Here is a 20399-nt window from a genome sequence, read left to right as displayed (position 1 = left end):
CGCGCGGTCAACGTGGTGCTGGTCGGGGGCCATTGAAAGAGGCCCCCGCAGCAATTCACCGCCGGCAACTGGCCGAGTTCTCGTTGGCGTAGTTCACTCATGGTTCCACCCGGCGGGAGTTCGGAGTGGTGGCTGCGGACTCAGTCCGCGGCCGCCCTGGTGGTGGTGGTGGTGGTGTGGGGGGGGGGGGGGGGGGGGGGAGAACTGTCACTGGGGAGGAGGGGGAGGCCTCCAGGACGGCCAGGCCCGCAATTGGGGGCCACCGATCGGCGGACGCGCACGATCTCGGGGGGGGGGGGGGGACTACATTAGCACAAAGCGCCAAAGAGCTGGCTTGTAATGCAGAACAATGCCAGCAGCACGGGTTCAATTCCCGTACATCCTCCCCGAACAGGTGCCGGAATGTGGTGACTAGGGGCTTTTCACACTAACTTAATTGAAGCCTACTTGTGACAATAAGCGATTATTATTACATTGTCGGGACCAGCCCGCAGTGTGGGTCCTCCATGTTGCACGGGGCCACCGCGTGCATACGCGCGCCCGCGGCCAGAGGTGCAGGGCCCCGTATCGGCAGCCGGAGCTGCGAGAAGCATTCCGGGACCCTGATAGTCCCCTGCAAAACGGAGAACCACTCTGGACTTTCTCCAGGGAAGTCCAGAGTGTTTCGTGCCTGTTTTCTCGCGGGCGTGGGAACATCGCCCCATTATCAGAGAATTCCACCCCCGGATGTTCTGATTGCGGCCTTAACTCCACTTTACTGCCTGCTTACTTTAATCCTCGACTCCTTTGCAGATCAAAAATCTAACTCAGCCTTAAATATATTCAATGACCCAGCCTCCAGTGCTCTATGGAGAAGAGATCCAACGGCCAACAACGCCCAGAGAAGAAGTTCCACCTCATTTCCATCTTAGTTTGAAACTGTAACCCCGTGGTTCTAGATTCTCCGTCAAGAGGAAACATTCTCTCTCAGTATCTACCCTGCCAAGTTCCCTCAGAATCTTATATGTTTCAGTAAGGTTACCTCTCATTCTGCTACACTCCAATGAGTATTGGCCTAGCCTGTTCAACCTTTCCCCATAAAACAACTCCTGCAGATTTTTTTTTATTACCGTTACAAAGCCAGAGTTCAGAGTGTGGACAGGGACGAACCCTAATTCAGTTTCTTGCCTGCTCCAAAAACCAATTCAAATTGACTGCAATTCATAGTCCCCACAAGAGAGACAAAGCAGATCCAGGCATTACACCTGATGTCACTCTCATCTTAGCCAAAAGGCAAGAAGCAATCAGGAATGAACCTAGGTGGACCTGTTCTGAACTGCTTCTGATTAAAGTATATATCACCAAAAGGGACCTAAACTGTAAACAGTACTCCAGGTGTGGTCTTATGAATGCCCTTACAGTTGCTGCAAACCTTCCCCACTTTTCTAATCATCCTCTTTGAAATAACAGCCAAAATTTCATTTTCTTTCCTAATTACCCTTATCTGCATACTAACCTTTTGTGATTCATGTACAAGGAAACCCAGATTCCTCTGTACTACAGAATTCTGCAGTCTCTTTCCATTCAAATAATATTCTGCTTTTCTATTTTTCCTGCCAAAGTGGACAACCTACATTTTACCCACATTGTGCTCCATCTACAAAACTTTTACCCACTCACTCAGACTATCTGTATCCCTTTGCAGACTCTCTGTGACATCCTCATAACTTGCTTTCCTATCTATTTTTGTGTTGTCTGTAAATTGGCTAAAATACAATCAGTCCCTTCATCCAAGTCATTAATATAGATTGTTAATAACTGAGGCCCCAGGTTTGATGCCTGTGGCACTCCACTTCTATGCCAACCCAAAAAAAATCACCCTTTATCCCGACTCTGGATATCTTGTTAGTTCGACAATTCTCTATCCATGATAACATCCCATCCACAACAGGCTCTTATTTTGTGCAAAAACCTTGTATGTGGCATCTTATCAAAAACCGTTTAGAAATCCAAGTACACTACATCTACTGGTTCCCCCTACTTGTTACATCCACAAAGAATTCTACTAAATTTGTCAAAGATGATTTTCCTTTCAAAAAACCATGTTGACTCACCTTGATTGCCTTTTCTAAATGCCTTGCTACTACCTCCTCACTATTAGATTTGAGCATTTTCCTAATGACAGGTTTAAGACAGACTAATCTATAATTTCCTGCATTCTGTCTCCTACCTTTCTTGAATAAAATTGTTACATTAGTTGCTTTCCAATCCACTAGACCTTTCCAGAATTAGAAAGGTGTCGATTTTGGCCCTTTTCACCTGTGCTTTGGGTAGATTCCGCCAAAAAGTGAAGTGGAGAGCATAGGAGAAGAAGTTCTCCCCTGGATGGGAATGTTTACGGCTATCAGACCCGGCTGAAGACAGTGAAAGACCTGGCTAAGGAGTTGGAGGAGACTTATGGCGCAGTACCAATTACCAAAATGGCAGAGGGGGAAGGGTCGTCGTCGACATAAAAGCTGCAGATGGAGCAATTGATGGGCTTCAGTAAACATAAGAACTAGGAACAGCAGTAGGCTCCTCGAGCCTGCTCTGCCATTCAATAAGATCATTGCTGATCTTTTTGTGGACTCAGCATCACTTACCCGCCCACTCACAATAACTCTCAACTCTTTTACTGTTCAAAAATTTATTTATCTATCTTTGCCTTAAAAGCATTCAACGAGGTAGTCTCAACTGCTCACTGGGAAAATAATTTCACAGATTTACAATCCTTTGTGAAGCGGTTCCTCCTCAACTCAGTCCTAAAGTTGCTCCCCCTTATTTTGAGGTTATGCCCCTAGTTCTAGTTTCACCTGCCAGTGGAAACTACCTCCCTGCTTCTATCTTAAAGAGAATTTTTGGCAGCAAAGGAAGGAAATGCAGAATGACTGGTCGAAGGCGATTAAGGGGCCAGTAGCACCTCTTCGCGGGTCCATGAATGGGGTGGAAAAGTACCTTGAAATGCAGGGGATGACAATCCAGGAGGTGGCGAAGGTGGTGTCCAACCAGGTGGTGTCTTTGGAGGCGGAGATGGGAATGATCCTGGGGGATCTATGCAAATCACTATGGTCGAAGGTGGAGGACCAGGAGATTAGGTCCATGCGACCAAACCTGCGGATTGTGGGTCTGCCAGAGGGAGTGCAGGGAACGGGCACCACAAACTACGTCGCGAGGATATTGGCCAGCTTGCTGGAAAAGAGGTGTTGGACAAGGTACCGTAGGTGGACATGCCCACAGGTCCTTGAGGCAGAAGCCGAGAGCGGGGGAACCACCTCGGGCAATGATTATCCAGATGCACAAGTTTCTGGACAAAGAAAAGAACCTGAGGTGGGCCAGGGTGAAAGGCGTCTGTGAATGGGAGGGAAGTCCGGATATATCAGGACATTGGAGGAGAGTTGGTCAGGATGCGAGTGGGGCTCAACAAGGCCAAGGCAGTGCTGTACTGGCGACAGATTCGATTTTGTGTGCTGTATCCAGCCAGACGTTGGGTAACCTCTGATGGCCGGGAATATAACTTTGGGATGCCAGAAGAGCCAAATTACTTTTATCAGGGGTCATAAATTGGGGGAGAACTGAATGGTGACTTTGGATGGAGGAGTTATGTACCTGAAAGTTGGGTTTTGTTATTGTTCTTGTTTGCCGATGTGGGGGGTGGGGGGTGGGGGGGGGGGGGGGGATAAGAGTTGTAAATTTTTAAAGAGGCGATTGCTCCCCCCTCCTACTTTTTTTGGGAGGTCTTTGTGTTTTTGATGTTTTTTTTGTAATGGTTGTATTTTGGGGGCTTTTTAGGATATGTTGATACTTTTTATGGTAATCGGGTACCTGTTGTGCAAGTTAAGATGGGTTGTGTGGCGGGGGCTGTTGAAGGGGAACTTCGGGCAGGAGTCGCCACGCTAGTGAGCATTTATAGTGAGTGGGAGTGCAGTGATGGGAGGGGTTGCGATGGTTGCCCTGTGTTCTGTGGGGGAAAAGGAAGTGGAGTTGGGAGGAGTGAATGTGATGTGGCAGGTATGGAGGATGAGTGTGGTCATGGGCGGGGCGGGGGCCATCTTCGATGGGACTGGCTTAGATGAGGAAAAGGGCGAGGAGGAGCCTACGGGTGGACACTAGTTGGGGGTGGAGCCGTATGCCTCCGGTGATATGGAATGTCCACGGGCTGAATGGGCCGGTCAAGAGGCCCCAGGTGTTCGCACACCTGAAGAGTTTGAGAGTGGAGGTCGTTTTCCTGCAGGAGACGCATCTCCAGGTGAAAGATCAGACGAGAGTGAAGAAGGGATGGGTCCCTCGAATGAAGAACTTGTTATATGAGGAGCGGTGGAGGACTCTGGGTCTGTACTCGTTGAAGTTTAGAAGGATATGGGGGGGGGGGGGGATCGTATTGAAACTTACAGGATACTGCGAGGCCTGGATAGAGTGGACGTGGAGAGGATGTTTCCACTTGTAGGGAAACGAGAACAAGAGGACACCAGCTCAGACTAAAGGGACGATCCTTTAAAACAGAGATGAGGAATTTCTTGAGCCAGAGGGTGGTGAATCTGTGGAACTCTTTCCCACAGAAGGCTGTGGAGGCCAAATCACCGAGTGTCTTTAAGACAGAGATAGATATGTTCTTGATTAATAAGGGGATCAGGGGTTATGGTGAGAAGGCAGGAGAATGGGGATGAGAAAAATATCACCCATGATTGAATGGCGGAACTGATTCGATGGGCCGAGTGGCCGAATTTTGCTCCTATGTCTTATGGTCTTATGGGTGTTAGAGGGGGGCCGGTGGTGGTGGTAAACGTGCATGCTCCTAATTGGAACGTTGCTGGTTTTGTAAAGGTGTTACTGGGTGCGATTCCAAACCTGGGCTCTCACCAGTTGATCATTGGGGGACATTTTAATTGTGTAATGGAGCCGAGGTTGGGTAGGTCGAGCCCTAAGTCGATGGGAAGGTTAAGAATGGTGAAAGAGCAGGGAGGCTTCATGGAAAGGATGGGAATGATGGAGCCTTGGAAATTTGGAAACCTGGGAGGAAGGCAGTATTCCTTTTTCTCACATATGTATAGAGTGCATTCCAGGATTGATTGTTTGGTTGTGAACCGGGCGGTGCTGATGGGGAACGTAGGGGCTGAATATGCAGTGATTGTGATCTCAGACCATGTGCCGCACTGGTTAGATGTCGCAGCCTTCGCCTCTCTGATTGCCTGGCGACAGATTCTTTTGAATTGGAGGTCAGATACGCCACCAGGGGCTGCAGCTTGGCTGGGAGACCTGTATGGGTTGGAAAAGATCAAGTTTGCCTTGAGGGAATCAGAATACAAGTTTGAGGTACAGTGGAGGCCATTCATGACGATATTTGAGGAGCTGTCCATCGCGGCGAGGGGAGGGATGGAGAGAGAGGGAATTCAAAGGCGGAAATTGTACAAAGTTAGCTCTGTTTTGGTGGAATGTGGTTTTGTTGTTATTGATTACGTTTGGAATAAAATATCTTTTCAAACAAAAAATGTTGATTAAGGTCAAGATTAAGCCCAAATCTTACTTCCATAATCAACTATTCTAAAGCGCTCTTTGTCAATTGTATGGAAATCATGTTTAATTGTATGCAAGTGGTGCATTAAAGGGGAATTCATTGAGTCCCTTTAGATTGATTCAGACTCACGGAATTTTAGTATCCCTACAATACAGAAAGAGGCCATTCGGCCCATCAAGTCTGCACTGACCCTCTGAAAGAGCACCCTACTTAGACCCACACCCCCATCCTATCCCCGAAACGCAGTAAACCCACCTCACCTTTTGGACACTAAGGGGCAATTTTGCATGGACAATCCACCTAACCTGTACATCTTTGGACTGTGGGAGGAAACTGGAGCACACAGAGGAAGCCCACACATACATGGGGAGAACGTACAACTCGACACAATGACCCAAGACTGGAATTGAACCCGGGTCCTTGGCGCTGTGAGGCAGTAGTGCTAACCACTGTGCCACTGATCTGCTCAAACTGTGGTTAGTGGAGTTATTTTTCAGACGTAACTCTGTAAGTAACTGTAAAAGTGTGTGATTGGCACTCCATTCACCACCTTCAACTTCCACTCCTGACCATTATTGACTCACAGTGGTAGCAAGATATACTGCAGCAACTCACTAAGGCTATTTCAACAGCACAATCCAAACCTGCAACCTCTACTGCCTTGAAGGACAAGCACAGTAAAAGGTCTTCCAACACCAGGTTAAAGTCCAACAGGTTTGTTGCGAATGACTAGCTTTCGGAGCACTGCTTCTTCCTCAGGTGATTCACCTGAGGAAGGAGCAGCGCTCCGAAAGCTAGTGATTCGAAACAAACCTGTTGGACTTTAACCTGGTGTTATAAGACCTCTTACTATGCTCACCCCAGTCCTCACCAGCATCTCCACATCTTGAAGGACAAGAGCAACATATGCATGTGAACACAACCACCTACAAGTTCCCCTCCAAGCCACACACTTTCCTGACTTGGAACTGCATCACTGTTCCTTCACTATCACTGGATCAAAATCATGGAACTCCCTAAAAGTACTGTGGATGTACCTACACCACATGGACTGCAGCAGTTCAAGAAGGCAGCTCACCACCACCATCTCAAGGTCAATTAGAGATGGGCAATAAAAATGCTAGGCTAGTCAGCAATGCCCACATCCCATAAAAGAATTTTAAAAAATAGATTGGCTCTAGTTCTATCCTTCAAATGGCTTTCTGAAATAGAACACTCCTGGCCAGCCTCTTATCTTTGACCCTCAATAAATAACAATTCATATAACTTCTGCTGCTCGTAACCTAACTTGCACTGTCCCATTCATCCATCACCACTGTGCTTGCCGATCTACATGGGCGCCCAACTACCAAAATCTCAATTTGAAAATTTTTATCCCAACGTTCAAATTCCCCTCACTGTTGTCACCACTTTTAGCCTGAATGCTGCTTTCCTTCAACTCTGATCTCGTGAGTCTCCTACATTCTTCACGCCACCATTGGTGGCTGAGTCTTCAACTATCTAGCCCTTAAGCTTTGGAATTTCCTCCCAAAAAAGGTTTGTGACCTTTTTCTTGAGTTTTTTAAAAAAAAACTTAGGTGATTTATTAAGCCATGCCATAGGGTATTTAAGTCAATTACATGCTGCGATTGGATACAAGTATACATCAGACTGGTAGAGGTGATTAATGTACTTTCACAAAAGACAGCAATGAAAGGTTGAGGTATTATGACAATCCAGTAGTTTCATGGACATATTTCTGCCTACAAAATAACAAAATTGTTGAACTCAATTTTGAACTTGCTGTTAAAACTCACAACCTCTGAGTTGCTAGCTCTGTATGTGATTTCCAGATTATCATCTCTGCATCAGAGTCACCTGACCAGATTATAAATTGTAGGTATGGTTCATGCAGGGAAACGTACAAATACCCTTACCTTCTCTGATTCCTTTGACTCAGCAGACACAAATCTGAGAATGCCAGTAATGCAGAGTGGTCCACCTAATCCTGCTAGATCACCTATAATCTTCAAAACTGCTGCCATTAAGAAGGGCCCCCCAAAAGCTTTGAAATAAACCTTTCCGAGATCTCGTGATCCTGCTGTTCCTGAAGGTTTATTTTCCTAAAATTAATACAAATCGTTCAGTTCCACCATTATCCTCACTTAGAACAAATACACACAATTATCTAACTGCAAAATATTTCATAGAAACGTACTTACCTTTTGCTGATCATAATGCATCTTTAATAAGTCAAAATTTTTCAATGCAGTTTCTTCCTAAAAGAAAAAAATACAAATACAAGATTGGGAAATATTAAATGTTAGACTGCCAATAGTATGGTTACACACACAGGAAAAACGGCCTTCGGATAAGGCAGCCAAAGATGGCAATGGATCCATACTTAAAGCCTTCAGGGTTGGGAGAATTGAATGCAAAAAATATATATCAAATAGTCAAAGAACTAATTTCACTTGCGCGCAATATCTCAAAATTTCAATTTACGTTTTGTTTTAAATACTCCAGGATTTACATTTTTACTAATAGAATTCCTTCTACACATATAAAGTGATCTAACAAGAATGATACACTCAAATGATGGTGCTAACAAAATAATTAGCTCAACATGTTAATTACATTTAGAATTGAAAGAATGAAATTGACCTTAGCACTCTCAGCTAGAAATGACTAAAAGAAAACACAACCTAAAGATGTGCAGGGTAGGATGACCACACATCCTACACATGTGTGTAGGATGACACATGACCACACTAAATTGCCCCTAAATTGGAAAAATTCAAAAAAAAAGACTAAAAATAGCCGTAAAGTACCTCAACTTGCTTGGAATTACATTGTTTCACCAACTCCAGTAGAATTGAAAGAGTTATCGACTGTTTTTACATCAGATGCACATAATTCCATTTCTATATTACCCATGAACCTTTCTAGCAAGTCCATACTCTAACAAATATTAAATAATAAATACCTGAGCGAGTTCTCCTAGATCTTCCATCTTAATTGGCTCCTGGTAACCACTTTTTAAAAGCCATGAAATCCACCTGCGAATAGAATATATTGTTGTAATGAAGGTAAATATGATGGCCAACTTAAATGGAGAACGTTCTAATTAAATTGGATAAACCATCAGCTACATGGCTTTTGGTCATGTTGGGTGCTGCAGGAATGTTAACCAGGGAGAACCACAAGAACCTCTTGCTCTTCTTTTAGGAGTTCCAATACGGTGGGGGAGGGGTAGAGATGGCATCTTGTAAGGGCAAGAGTCTGGAGGCTCTGTTAACGGCACCTCTGTCGTTCTCGCCAGCTCATTACTCCACAAGTCCAGTGTTAGTGGCAACCCTAAGAGTGTGGGGGCAATGAAGGCAGCACGAGACTGGAGGGGACGTCGGTGGGGTCCCTGATCTGTGATAATCACCGATTTGCTCCAGGGGGCTGGACAGGGCCTTTAGGAGGTGGCAGAGGGCAGAGATAGAGAGATTTGGGGATCTCTTCATTGAGGAGGGGTTCCCGAGCCTGGAGGAGTTCGAGAAGGAGTTTGAACTGCCGGGTGGGAACGGATTTTGGTACCAGCAGGTAAGGGACTTTGTCCGGAGGCAGGTCCCAAGCTTCCCTCGCCTCCCTCTAAGGGGACTACAGGAGAAGGGGATGCCAAAAACAGGGGCTGGAGAGGGGAGGGTCTAGGAAATATGTAAGGAATTGAAGGAGTAAAAAGAGTCAACGCATCCTCGTCATGTGCCAGGCTTAGCCTGATCCAGTTCAAGGTGGTCCACAAGGCTCATATGACTGCGGCCCGGATGAGTAGCCTTTTTGAGGAGGTGGGAAAAAAAGAAAAAATGAAATAAAAATCGCTTATTGTCACAAATAGGCTTCAAATGAAGTTACTGTGAAAAGCCCCTAGTCGCCACATTCAGGCGACTGTTCGGGGAGGCTGGTATAGGAATTGAACCGCGCTGCTGGCCTGCTTGGTCTGCTTTAAAAGCCAGCTCTTTAGCCCTGTGCTAAACCAGTCCCTGGACAGGTGTGGGAGGTGCGGGGGGAAGTCCAGCGAATCATGTACATATGTTTTGGGCGTGACCGAAGCTGAGGGGATTTTGGCAGGGATCCGCGTTCAGAGGTAACAATATTTGGAGAGTCGGAAGATCCGGGAGGCTGGGGAGGAGAAAGGCTAACGTTTTGGCCTTTGCCTCCCTGGTGGCCCGGAGACAGATTTTGCTGGGATGGAAGGACTCGAAGCCTCCAAAATCAGGGGTGTGACTTAGTGACATGGCGGGGTTTGTCAGGCTCGAGAAGATTAAGTTCACCTTAAGGGGTTCAATACAGGGGTTTACTCGGAGGTGGCAGCCGTTCATCGACTTCTTTAAGGAAAACTGACCGTCAGCAGAAGTGGGGGTTGGGGAGGGGGGGAGGGCGGGGGGAGGCATGGAAGTGGAGACGAAGGGCAGGGAATCTAATGTATGGGTAGCTAGGAGTTAGGGCAGGGAGAAGTCGGCTATGTTACTGTGGGGTTTTTGCGTGTGTCGGACCGCTCTGTTATTTAGAATGTTAATATGTTAAAATGTTAAAACTTTAAATGCCTCAATAAAATGTTTTCTATAAAAAAAAGAGTTCCAGGTTTCCAAAAAAAAAAAAAGATTTTTTACACCCTCCATAACAGAAAGACAGGACTTCAGTTTAATGCCTCAACCAAATGATTGTTCCTCTGGCAATTTAATTTGCTCATCATTGCATTGAATTGACAGTCTAATTATGCACAAAGACCTGGAGCAAGTTTGAACCCATAGACTTCTGATTCAAAAGTGAAAGCAAATTGCCTTTTTTGTAATAATCTGATTTTCTGTAATGCAGTTGATCCCACAAGTGAGAAAATAGAAATTAATTTGGGGTGTTGTCCGAACATAGATTCTTGAGACTTAATAGATTTCAGCACACATAATACTGTGCTGCGATTTCATTGGTTCTGTCACTACTAATTAGCTGCAGTTTAGGTGCTGGAATTTACCCCAGGGCTCCTGTGGCTAAGGAAGATTTTAAAAAGTAAATCAGGGTATCTTCTCCTGATCTTTATCCAGTGTACAACACGTGTATAATAGGTGAGAAGATAATTTTGCTTAGCTTAGGCCCTTCTCAATCAAATAACATGCAACAATCATAGTCTAGACTTACACATACACCATGATCACTGGGACAAAATGTAATAAATTTCCCATTGCATTACCATTGCTGCATGAAACAGCACCTCCAGGGGATAAGAAATAATCTTATTTCTGAACTAAAATAGGAAGAAAAAAAAAGACAGTGGTGGCTTGTCCTGTTGTATTTTTAGAAATTTTGGCAAAAACAAATGGGCGGAGCTGTGGGCTATAGTAGGGTGCTCTTTCCAAGGGCCAGTGCAGTCTCGATAGGTCGAATGGCCTCCTTCTGCACTGCAATTCTACGATTCTCTGAAATGAAAGTGGGGGCACCCACGACCAGCAGCAACTTCAGTTTTTAAACAAAAAAAACAATATAAATGAATAAAATGTGAGTGGCATAGTGGCGCACTCGTTAGAACTGCCACCTCTCGGTGGACCCGTGTTCGATCCCGGCCCCGGGTCCGTGCGGAGTTTGTATTCTCCCCATGCCTGCATGGGTCTCACCCCCAAAAACCCAAAGATGTGCACGGTAAGTAGATAGGCCACTCTAAATTTCCCCTTAATTGGAAAAAAATAATTGGGCATTCTAAAATTTGAAAAAATTAATTACTAAAATGTGAAGCATACTCCCCTCCCATAGAACCCCTCCTCAGCCCTTCTCTCAAAAACCTCATCCCATCCCCCATTCCATCACCACCATGCAAAACGCCCGTCTTTCCTCCCCCACCCCCAAAAAACATGCAACACACACCCCAGGACTGACCAGCCAATACTCCCTGGCACTGTTCCCAGGCAGTGCCACGGGTGCTGCCCAGGCATGACTCACCCCACCCAGGGTCTGTACTCACCTGTGCATCTCCAGTGGGTTCTGCTCACCGGGTGCACGTCATGGGGATCTGTCATAATTCACATTGAATCATAGAATCATCATAGAATTTACTGTGCAGAAGGAGGCCATTCAGCCCATCGAGTCTGCACCGGCTCTTGGAAAGAGCACCCTACCCAAGGTCAACAACTGCACCCTATCCCCATAGCCCAGTAACCCCACCCTATCCCCATAACCCAGTAACCCCACCCAACACTAAGGGCAATTTTGGACACTAAGGACAATTTATCATGGCCAATCCACCTAACCTGCACATCTTTGGACTGTGGGAGGAAACCGGAGCACCCGGAAGAAACCCACGCACACACGGGGAGGATCTGCAGACTCCGCACAGACAGTGACCCAAGCCGGAATCGAACCTGGGACCCTGGAGCTGTGAAGCGATTGTGCTATCCACAATGCTACCGTGCTGCCCTTAATGTGTGATGTGTGAATGAGCAGCAATTTAACATGGCAGGGGAAACTATCAGGCGTAAACAACTGATAATGACATTTAAACTGATACAAATGAGATCCCACTTTTAAAGTCAAGGTTTCCCGTTATGTCACTGGTAGGGGTTGGGAACAATCACAACGAGAAATTCTGCCAGTGTAAAGGCTATTTTGGGACTCCGACTCTATTCTCCACCACCTCCGCCATTCCCGTTCTCAGAAAAGTGCAGAAAATACCCCCCTAACATGCTCTTGACTTTAAAGTATACAGAATGTAAGCAGTGTATAGAACAACATTTGGAAGCACAAACCTGGAGCTAAACAATTTAAGTTAGTGCTTTTATCTTAAAGAAAACACCGCTTTATTTCTATTTAGATTCTCCATCTTTTGTGTAGGTGTTGGGTTTAACTATTGAAGTTATGCTGGACAAACCTAAACTTTGAAAGCAACCAGTGATACAGAAATAAAGTTGGTTAAATGACTGAAAAATTGGGACATGACAGAAAGTGAGTTGTACTGGATGACATATTGTTGCATAAATAGGCTTAATTTTTATCCCAGAGGTGGTAACAGGAGTCAGAAATTTCCAAGCTCATCGCACCCCGCCTTGGGGAAAAATGTGCCTGCAAAAGGGTAAAGAACCCGATGATCAGCCATGATCATAATGAATGACGGGGCAGGCTCGAAGGGCCAAATGGCCTCCTGCTTCTATTTTCTATGTACGTTTCTGAAGGGAGGAGTATGAAGAGAGCCTGGTAGCTTACATAAATGCCTTCTCTCGGTTTATGAATAGTAAAAGGGAGTTAAAAGGAGGATTAGGGCTGATAAGGGTCCAAAAACGGATTTACGCCTGGAGGCTGAGGGTATAGGTGAGATATTAAATTAATACTTTGTATCTGTCTTCACCAAGGAAGAAGATGCCACCCAGGCCTTGGTAAAACAGGAGGTTATTCAGGCACTAGATGAGTTTAAAGGTAAAATGGAGGAAGTATTGGATTGGCTGTCTGTACTTAAACGTTGGTAAGGCAGCATTACCAGATGAAGATGCATCCAAGGATACTGAGGGAAATGACATTGGAAATTGCAGAGGCACCAGCTATAATTTTTCAGTCTTCTTTACACTCAGAGGTGGTGTCAGAGGACAGGAGAATTGCAAATATTACATCCTTGTTCAAAAAAGGTGTAAAGGTAAATCCTGCAAATATAGACCAGTCAGTTTAACTTCAATGGTGGGAAACATGTTCGAGACACCATAATCTGGGACAAAAGTAATGGAACAAATGTGGGTTAATTAAGGAAAGCCAGCATGCGTTTTTAATGGAAAATTGTGTTTCGATAACTTTTGAAAAGGGAGCAGAGAGGGTTGATGTCATGTCCATGGGCTTCCTAATAGGCATTTAATACAATGTTGCACAACAGACTTGTGAGCAAAGTAAAAAGGAACAGCAGCAACAAGGATACGAAACTGGCTCAGTGGGAGGAAATGGAGAGTCGTGGTGAATTGATGTTTTTCAGTCTGGAGAAAAGTTTGTAGTGGAGATTCCCAGGGGATCAGTGTTAGGGCACTTGGTTTTTCCTTTTTTTTAATAAATTTATAATACCCAATTCTTTTTTTCTATTAAGGGACAATTTAGCGTGGCAAATGCACCTAAGCTGCACATCATTTTTTTGGAGTTGTGGGGTGAGACCCACGCAGACATGGGGAGAATGTGCAAAATCCACAAAGACAGTGACCTGGGGCCAGGATAGAACCCAGGTCCTCAGTGCAGTGAAGCAGCAGTGTCGACCACTGCACCACAGTGCCGCTCAGCCCTTGTTTTTCCTCATATATATTAACACCTTGGCCTTGGTGTAGAGGGATCAAAATTTCAAAGTTTGCGACACTGCTGCTTCACAGTAACCAGAGTTACCACTGGGACCCAAGTTCAATTCCGGCCTCAGGTGGCTGTGTGGAGTTTGTACATTTTCCCAGTGTCTGCGTGGGTTTCCTCCGGGTGCTCCGATTTCCTCCCACAGTCCAAAAGATGGGCAGGTTAGGTGGATTGGCCATGCTAAATTGCTCCTTAATGTCCAGGGATGTACAGGTTAGGTTATAGAAAAAAAGAATTACGCGGATAAGGCATTCATAAACGTGCTCATTCGAAGGGTCAGTGCAGACTCAATGGGTCAAGCGGTCTCCTTCGACACTGTAGAGATTCCATTATTCGATGAAGGCAGAGTTTTGTTTTAGGGGTGTGGATGCTAACTGGAGTACTGTGCAGACACCCAAAAAATAGTTTAGAGGAAGCCACAGGAGCTGGCAAGTACTGAGGCAGGCTGGTTAAAAGGCCTGCCTTGATACTCTGGGGTTCATCCCAGTTGTTTCATTTATTATTAGGCCCATTGGCTCTCACCTCTCAAACACTCCCCATGCCAACTCATACTCTCCTACAAATCCCCCATAGCTCATCATACTTTCAATGCCAACCTATGCCCCAATGACCCCTCATAACCTCCATGCCAACATGTGCCCCTCACCCACCCCCAATGGCCTCTCATACCTTCACTTGATGGAGTAGTGTTGTCCAGCCAAGCACAATTCTCTCCTCACCTATTATTCACATGTTGTGCTCTGGCTAATGATCAGGAGAAGTGCCCTTTTTGATTTTTTTAAAAATCCCCTCTAGCCTCGGGTGCTAGGGCAAATTATAGCACTCAAACTGCAGCTAATTCAGGAGAATCAAATCTATGATATTTTGGTGTAATATCATGCGTGCTGTTTTCCACCAAGTCTCAAGAATCCATGCTAACTTACCCATCCCCAAAGGCCTCTCATACTCTTCATTCCTAAATATGGTAAGTTCCATGCACATTCATCCAGTATACACTCTGTACAGAACCAATGAATGGCATGTGTGGAAACATTTTAAGAAACATTGATAACACTTTTAATACAGCCCTATAGAATAGTCAATCAGCCAGTCCTTTAAAGTATCAATAGCAGAAACGACAAGCACTTAACAGCGCCTTATCTTGTGTTAATAAATATTAATCAATTAAGAAAACAGATCTAAGAGAAAAGCTGTCATTGTTTTCCCTCAGATGCAATGTTTCAACAAGACTAATGGATGTCTAGGCTCTCAGCCAAGCCTTAGCATAGATCCACATGGAATATATTAAGTGCCATTGAGGTAGGTGGTGAGGCATGGGAGGTGTGGGCGAAACCTTTTGAGCATACCCTTCAAAAGGTTGCCTCATCCAGACTACGGTTCACAACACCACGAGTACTTGGAAAGCTGGCCTGACTTAACGAAAATGGAGCCAACCAGGTCAGGAGTGCAGGGTCAGAGTTCTCCAACCTCTTCAATACTCGCATTTATCCCACACTGATGACAATTGGAGACACCAGGAATGGAACTGGGAATCCTAGAATCGGGTTCTACCTGCCATATTTAGAGGGCCTCAAAGTCTCCCCGACTCCATGAAAACCCAGCCCAACAACTATGAAACTGTTAACCAAGTATCTGAACAACTCAAAAAACCACTTAAGGATGAATTTTCTAATTGTGAGCTCCCATGAGCAAGCCTTGCCCGCCAGGAGCAGATATTAGGAAATCACAAACCTGCATCTTATGATTTGTATCTATTTCAATTACCCTTTAATGTTTCTTGAACTTAATATTACATTTTTTGAGTTGCAAAGCTTCAACAGTTCATGCGGAAATCATATTCTTTGCCACATTTTGAATATAATGGTTCTCCTCTTTCCAGCAAAATACATCACTTTACATTTCAAATTAATTTCATTAGTCTTTGTTGTCCAGGTGTTTCCAAATTTAATATCAGCTGCAAACTTTGAAATTATGCTGTCATTGTCAGAGCATTAATATATAATATAAACAATGCCCTCAGGAACACAACCATATACTTCCATCCAATCTGAGAAGCAAGTGTTCACCATTACTCTATGCTTTCCTTTGTCAACTTGGCTTCCACGCCTTTAATCCTCTCTGCTTCTAACCATGTTATCAAGCCCCTATTGAAAGTCCGTGCATGCAACATAACCGCACTTCCCTCATCACCTTCCCCTCTTATGTAATACCATAGATTACTGAGCAGATAGAAAATAGAATAGTTTAAAAAAGTGTTGCTGTTGGGCGGCATGTGGCGCAGTGATTAGATCTGGGACTGTGGCGCTGAGGACCCAAGTTCGAAACCCGGCCCTGGGTCACTGTCCGTGTGAAGTTTGCACATTTTCCCCATGTCTGCGTGGGTTTCACCCCCACAACCCAAAGATGTGCAGGTTAGGTGGATTGGCCATGCTAAATTGCCCCTTAATTGGAAAAGAAAAATAATTGGGTACTCTAAAAAAATTTTTTAAAGTGTTGCTGCGTAAAATTGCTCCAAAATAATAAGTTAACCTGAAAAAACTAAAATAAAATTAAGATCTTTCTTCAAAAGGTAAAATCAGTCATGAATTATGTGTGTCACATCTTATTGGCATCTAATCATTTCAGTCACTCTTTGCCTTCTCAGGTTATTGAATTCCAGTCAAATTATAACATAGAACATAGAACATAGAACAGTACAGCACAGAACAGGCCCTTCGGCCCTCGATGTTGTGCCGAGCAATGATCACCCTACTTAAACCCACGTAACCCGTATACCCGTAACCCAACAATCCCCCCATTAACCTTACACTACGGGCAATTTAGCATGGCCAATCCACCTAACCCGCACATCTTTGGACTGTGGGAGGAAACCGGAGCACCCGGAGGAAACCCACGCACACACGGGGAGGACGTGCAGACTCCACACAGACAGTGACCCAGCCGGGAATCGAACCTGGGACCCTGGAGCTGTGAAGCATTGATGCTAACCACCATGCTACCGTGAGGCCCATGTTTCAAAATTCTTAATCAGAACATAAGAACTAGGAGCAGGTGTAGACCATATGGCCCCTCAAGCCTGCTCCACCATTCAATAAGATCATAGGTAATTTTTACCCCTCAAGATAGCAGTATGACAGAAAATTGCTATTTTACAATCCAGAAATCAATTTACTACAGCAAGGTGTGGTCTTGGATTTCTAAGAGGGTACTGGGTTTGTGACTAAACAAAATAAAATATTTGCAATTATATAGTGGATTTCATGAACTCTGAATATCCCAAAATGCTTGATAGCAAGTATCTATGAAGTGAAGTATCTATGAAGTGTTCACTGCTGTAATGCAGGGAAAGAGGACAGCTGATTTTTTTTGTTTGTGGGACCTTGCGGTGCAGATACACCTGATTAGATCATCTATTTTAGTTACGTTGGTTGAGGGATAGGTTCATCAATACTTGTCTTTGAACACTGAATATGACATGGGAACTCATATATAGCACCTCCAAGATGGAGGCGGCATTTGGTATCACATTGCAGTGTCAGCCTGGATTATGTATTCCAGTCTCTGGAGCAGGATTTCAACCCACAACCTGCTGGCTGAGGAGGAATGAATACTACTATCTAGCCAAAACTAATACCTTAATTAACTAAATTGTGACATTGAAATAAACTGAGGAGGCATTTCTTTTAGATTTGAATTCCATTATTTCCACAATAATCACATTTTTAAAAATTCTCTCCATTATTCTGGAACAATTTTGATCTTATTCATCCTAAAAACTGTCTTTACATTACAATCCAGTTTTTAGACTGCCTTGAAAGGATTCTACTAAACATTATCCATTATTAACTGTATACGACAAATTTATTTGGAAAATATGTGTCACGTTTCCTTACGTGTACGTAATCTGCGACAAAATATTGACATAAGGTTGGTGAAATCTTTTCCCTGGGTCTTGTAATTCTAAAGGTGGGATGTCTCTGGAATACCCTGGACAGAAGTAACCCTAAAATAAATAAATTATGTATTAGTTCATCATAAAACTTGACAATTTTAAACAATAGGCAAAGCATTTTAAATAATTTGTAATAATGGCCCATAACTTCTGTGGAGTGTCAATCAGAGACAGACTGCCACAATGCCCCTGTTTTACTTACATTGAAATGAAGCCTCTCCTTTCTCGCCCAGCCTTCTAAACTTAAGCTAAGTGAGAATTATGTTATGCAGCGGGATCTCGAGGCGTTCTGTTGAGGGCAGCTGAATCAGAGGGAGGGAAGCCATGTCTCTTTTTGCAGCAATTGCTGTAGTGCAGGTAAAGTTAAAGGTCTAAACACTTTGAGAAGCCAGGAAGAAAGTACGTTTGCAAGGTAAATGGGTCGGGCTGGGGTGTGAGAAGTGGGGTGGAGGGTTTGAGAAGACAGTAGGAGAATGGCGAGAGTAGACAGAGGGGGTGGGGGGTTAGATGGTGATTCCTATGGTGAGTTGGGGGGGTGGGGGGCGGGTAGAGAGTTATGTGGTTTTAATTCCTCAATTTTTTCTGTGCAACTATTACTTAAGACAGTCAGAATCGTTTTAGGTTTGTGATTTATATTGTACTTTTGGATGGTTTCCAATGCAGGGCAATTGCCCAAAAGAAGTTTGAACTTCCTGGGCAATTGTCATGCAACTCTTGTGTCAAGAGAAATTTTGGAGCGTCCTCCAGATGATACCCTGCAGTTCAGAAGTTATGGGTCAGTGTGTTGCAAATCTGACTAGTCACAAAACACTAATGCAGTGAAGTCAGTAATCCAAAAATACATTATAAGAACAAAATAGTCAGACCAAATTGGTTCTTCTCCTTCTAACACCATCCCCCAAACAAGTTGTTCAAATACTTCTTCCATGAAAATAGGGAATTATGTAATACATGCTTACATGCATGCAGACAGACAGACAGAATCTATCTATCCAATTACATACAATATGCCTTTTATTTATATTTAATTTCTAAAGCAATTTAACATATGTACCCAAAAGTTTCAAGGAACAAAAATAAAAGCACCGTTACAATTTCTATATTCAGTCAATTTGTAAAGACCACAAGGATAATTGCATAAAAACAATCAAGTACTTGCATCGGTGTTGCAGTTTTCCAACTAAATCCACATTGAGTTGTTAAGAATCCAATTCCTAGAATACCCTCAAACTTACATTGTTCCTGTAAATGAGCCAGTTGTTCCAAAACGTCCATTCTTACTAACCCAAGTTGAAGCAGGATTTAATATGAACACACCTACAACCATGCCCACTGAGTGCTGGTGTAATGGCCCAAAGTAATTTAATTTAATACAACATCTTCAAACAATTCCCCAAATAATCTAGATTTGAAAATGTATTACAATTTTTGTTTTAAGTTGTATTTAGGAACTTACTTTTTTTAAAAATATGCTGAGTTCCAGAATGAGAAAGAATCCATAGATTGAAATCAAGATACAAACAAGAAGAAAATTCAAATCAGTGACGATGAACTTCTGTGAATATAGTTGATATATCTTAAATACATTAATGCTAAAGGCAGCAGGCCAGTGGAAGATAAAGAGCACCAAAAACATGGGCGCGTTTGCACTTTCAGCTGCATGATAGTAGATGATTGAAAGAAGACAAGAGACTAGTTGTGCTGCATCTGGTATATAAATAAATGGCCTATCAAACTTTGTGTACAATTGTGACAAAATGCCATCTCCTAAACAACAGGCAGATATAAAGATGTAGAAGAATGCTAATATCCATCGAATGGTGTGACACGGAAAATGGATCCAGCCTCTCAAGCCACTGTCAATCTGAAACGTTGTAATGAAACTCCGCCTGCACTTAATCACAATAAGGCCAACAAGAGAACAAAGCACAAATCCCAAATGTACAAGGAGATTTACGCCCTCAGTGAAACAAATTTCTTCAATGAAAGACACTTCGTTTAGTTTCAGGCTATTATTTTTGTTGGCAAGGCCACAGAATACAAGAAAAGCATCTTCCATCCTGATTACTTCCTTTCAGCATCCATCAATTGCAATACTTGTATTGTAGCTTCATCTTTTAAGTAATGTGGTTTAACCTGTGAATAGAAGAAGAAAATGGTTAATCAACTGACTATTGGTACACACCGTATTTTAGTTTCTTTATAATTTAAACTTTTTATTTACTGCTTTAGTGAATTCATCATCTTTAATTAAATCACTCACTTTGCTTCTCAGTTATTTTATATCTCTTACTGTGGTCTGTGGTTAGACAGACCGCCTTTCAGTTAGTAGAGTATCTTTTTAATACCAAGAACAAGTTAAACGAGGTCACTGAAGGCTCACACATTCATTCAACAAAACAGTTTTAAACAGGAACTGAGTCAGCTGTTAGTTGCATCATTCTGAATTCTTAGCAAAAAAATACACTGATCTGACATGTGGCTTTTCCAACTACCTGAAATTAGGTGTATCATATAATGAAACAATGAAGATCTTAGAGTCATTCATTAATCATTAGAAGAAAATATAATAGTGAGAATTACATCTTTCAGTCTTTC

At 43.5% G+C, this 20399-nt stretch overlaps 1 protein-coding gene across 1 annotated transcript in view; it reads right to left on the bottom strand.

Moving 5' to 3' along the window:
* Positions 1-20399, bottom strand: part of LOC119972613 (ATP-binding cassette sub-family C member 9-like) — a 317550-nt gene that overhangs the window by 252149 nt on the left and 45002 nt on the right. The window contains 5 exon segments of the mRNA XM_038809604.1: positions 7447-7632; positions 7732-7788; positions 8496-8568; positions 17743-17852; positions 19258-19937. Coding sequence (XP_038665532.1) covers positions 7447-7632; positions 7732-7788; positions 8496-8568; positions 17743-17852; positions 19258-19860 — 1029 coding nt within the window. The 5' untranslated portion in view covers positions 19861-19937.

Source organism: Scyliorhinus canicula, chromosome 10, assembly GCF_902713615.1.
Source record: "Scyliorhinus canicula chromosome 10, sScyCan1.1, whole genome shotgun sequence".
Classification (NCBI taxonomy): Eukaryota; Metazoa; Chordata; class Chondrichthyes; order Carcharhiniformes; family Scyliorhinidae; genus Scyliorhinus; species Scyliorhinus canicula.
Note: the sequence above shows the minus strand (reverse complement) of the source record. Positions and strands in the feature narration are given on the sequence as shown.